The sequence below is a fragment of the Cervus elaphus genome, chromosome 18 (genome assembly GCF_910594005.1).
Source record: "Cervus elaphus chromosome 18, mCerEla1.1, whole genome shotgun sequence".
Lineage (NCBI taxonomy): Eukaryota > Metazoa > Chordata > Mammalia > Artiodactyla > Cervidae > Cervus > Cervus elaphus.
The window spans coordinates 30,750,183-30,752,944 of NC_057832.1; the positions used below are offsets into that span (position 1 = coordinate 30,750,183).

The 2,762-nt window shown below is 38.5% G+C and overlaps 1 protein-coding gene across 1 annotated transcript; it reads right to left on the reverse strand.

The window, feature by feature from the left end:
- Window positions 1-886: 886 nt before the first annotated feature.
- On the reverse strand, window positions 887-1,418 carry LOC122674655 (60S ribosomal protein L26-like). Its single transcript, XM_043873166.1, has one exon. It carries the CDS (start codon window positions 1,416-1,418, stop codon window positions 981-983), a length of 438 nt encoding a protein of 145 aa, XP_043729101.1. The 3' UTR covers window positions 887-980.
- Between the last annotated feature and the right edge of the window lie 1,344 nt (window positions 1,419-2,762).

Below are 2,762 nucleotides of genomic sequence, written 5' to 3' on the forward strand. Positions count from 1 at the left end.
TCAGCCACTCTGTATCTTTCAGTCAGAGCATTAGTCTACTGACAATACATGAAGTACATTGATAAGTATGTACTTATCATGATTTTATTACTTGTTTTCTGGTTGTTTTTAAAATTCTTTGTTAATTTCTTTTTCTTTCTTTTCTTGTGTTTAGATTTTTTCAGTGGTTGTATGTTTGTGTTCCTTTCTTTTTTGTGCATCTGTTGTCGGTTTTTGATTTGTGGTTAACATGGAGTTTGTATATATTGACCTAAAAGTATATTTACTTGTTTTAAACTGGTAGTCATTTAAATTAAAACACATTCTAAAAGATCTATATTTTTTACTCTCCTCCTCTACATTTTGTTTCCAATGTCATATTTTACATTTTCGTGTTTAACCCTTAGCTATTTATTGTAGTTTTGTTGTGGTTGTTCAGTCACTAAGTTGTGTCCAACTCTTAGTGATCCCATGGACTGCAACATGATAGGCTTTCCTTTTATCCACTTCCTCCCAGAGTTTGCTTAAGTTCATGGCCATTGAGTCGGTGATGCTGTCTAATCATCTTATTCTCTGTCACCCTTTTCTTCTTTAGCCTTCAATCTTTCCAGCATCCAGGTCTTTTCCAATGAGTCAGTTCTTCAGATTAGGTGGCCAAAGTATTGGAGCTTCAGCGTCAGCATCAGTCCTTCCAATGTATATTCAGGATTGATTTCTTTTAGGATTGACTGGTTTGATCTCCTTGCTGGTCTAGGGACACTCAAGAGAATTCTCTAGCACCACAATTTGAAAGCATGAGCTCTTCAGTGCTCAGTCTTCTTTATTGTCCGACACTCACATCCATCCACACATGACTACTGGAAATATATAGCTTTGACTATACGAACTTTGGTCAGCAAAGTGATGCTTTTGTTTTTTTATTTTCATTTTTTAAATTTTTATTTATTGTTATTATTTTTTCATTTCAACAGTTTTTAATGAAAGCTGTAGACAAGATGATTTTATTCCTGCATCATCTCAATTGTTTCTTCCTTATATTTGCCCTTTTCCTTTCCTACTGGGCGAGATTTGGCTTTACCTTGGAGGATATTTTTGCGGTCTTTGTCCGGTTTTAGTCTGGTGATAACCACCTTGCTGGGGGGAATGCCCACACGGACAGCTGTGCCATCAGCCTTCTCCCGCTGCACTCGTTCAGTGTAGATGCTGTATTTCTTCCTATAAACCTGGACTACTTTGCCAATTTGCTGCCCTTTGTAGTGCCCTCGTACAACCCGAACTTCATCATCCTTTCGGATGGGAATGGATTGAACGTTGTACTTCTGTCTTAGCTTTTTAGAAAGAGGAGAAGACAGAATTTTCCTGCGAATGTGGGGAGGCGCACTGAAATGCCTTTTTTGATTCTTGCTTCGGTCAGAAGTCACAAAGGGATTGAACTTCATTTTGGCCGCCGGTGCTTCAGCTATGGCCACAGAAGGGAAGAGATCTGCGGGCTGCTTCCGGTTCTGCTTTTGTTTTTTTTTTTAATATGCTGTCTAGTTTTGTCATAACTTTCCTTCCAGAAGCAAATGTCATTTAACTTCATGGTTGCAGTCATCATATGCAGTGTTTTGAACCCCAAGAAACAAAAATCTGTCACTGCTTCTAATTTTTCCCCTCCTATTTGCCATGAAGTGATGGGACCTGGTGCCATGATCTTTGTTTTTTGAATGTTGATTTTTAAGCCAGCTTTTTCATCCTTGTTAACATACTCTTTAGCTCCTCTTTGTTTTAGCATAGTATCATGTGCATGTCTGAAGTTATTGATATTTATCCCAGCAATCTTGATTCCAGCTTGTGACACACCCATCATGGCATTTTGTGATGTACTCTGCATATAAGTTGAATAAACAGGGTGACAATATACAGCCTTGTCATACTCCTTTCCCAAATTTGAATCAGTAAGTTGTTCCATGTAAGGTCCTGACTGTTGCTTCTTGACCTGCACAAAGGTTTCTCAGGAGGCAAGTAAGGTGGTCTGGTATTCCCATCTCTATAAGAATTTTCCAGAGTTCGTTGCAATCCACACAGTCGAAGGCTTTCTCATAGTCAATGAAGCAGAAGTAGACATTTTTCTGAAATTCTCTTGCTTTCTTTGATCCAACAAATGTTGGCAATTTGATCTTTGCTTCCTCTGCTTTTTTGAAACCCTGCTTGAACATCTGGAAGTTCTTGATTCTTGTACTGCCCAAGCCTTGCTTGAAGGATTTTAAGCATAACCTTACTAGCATGGGAAATGAGCACAATTGTCCTGTAATTTGAATATTCTTTGGCACTGCCGTTCTTTGGGGTTGGAATGAAATCTGAGTTTTCCAGCCCTATGGCCACTGGTGAATTTTCCAAATTTGCTGACTTATTGAGTGTAGCACTTTAATAGCATCGTCTTTTAGGATTTGAAATAGCTCAGCTGGATTTCTATCACCTCCACTAGCTTTCTTCATAGTAGTGCTTTCTATGGCCCACTTGACTTCACACTCCAAGAGATCTGGCTCTAGGTGAGTGGTCACACCATCATGGTTATCTGGGTCATTAAGACATCTTTTGTGCAGTTCTTCTGTGTATTCTTTCCCTCTTCTTAGTATCTTCTGCTTCTGTTAGGTCCTTACTATTTCTGTTTTTATTGTGTCCATCCTTGCGTGAAGTGTTCCCTTTATATCTCCAGTTTTCTTGAAAAGGTCTCTGTTTTTTTTTTCCCATTCTATTGTTTGTCCTCCATTTCTTATGCATTGTTCATTTAAGAAGGTCTT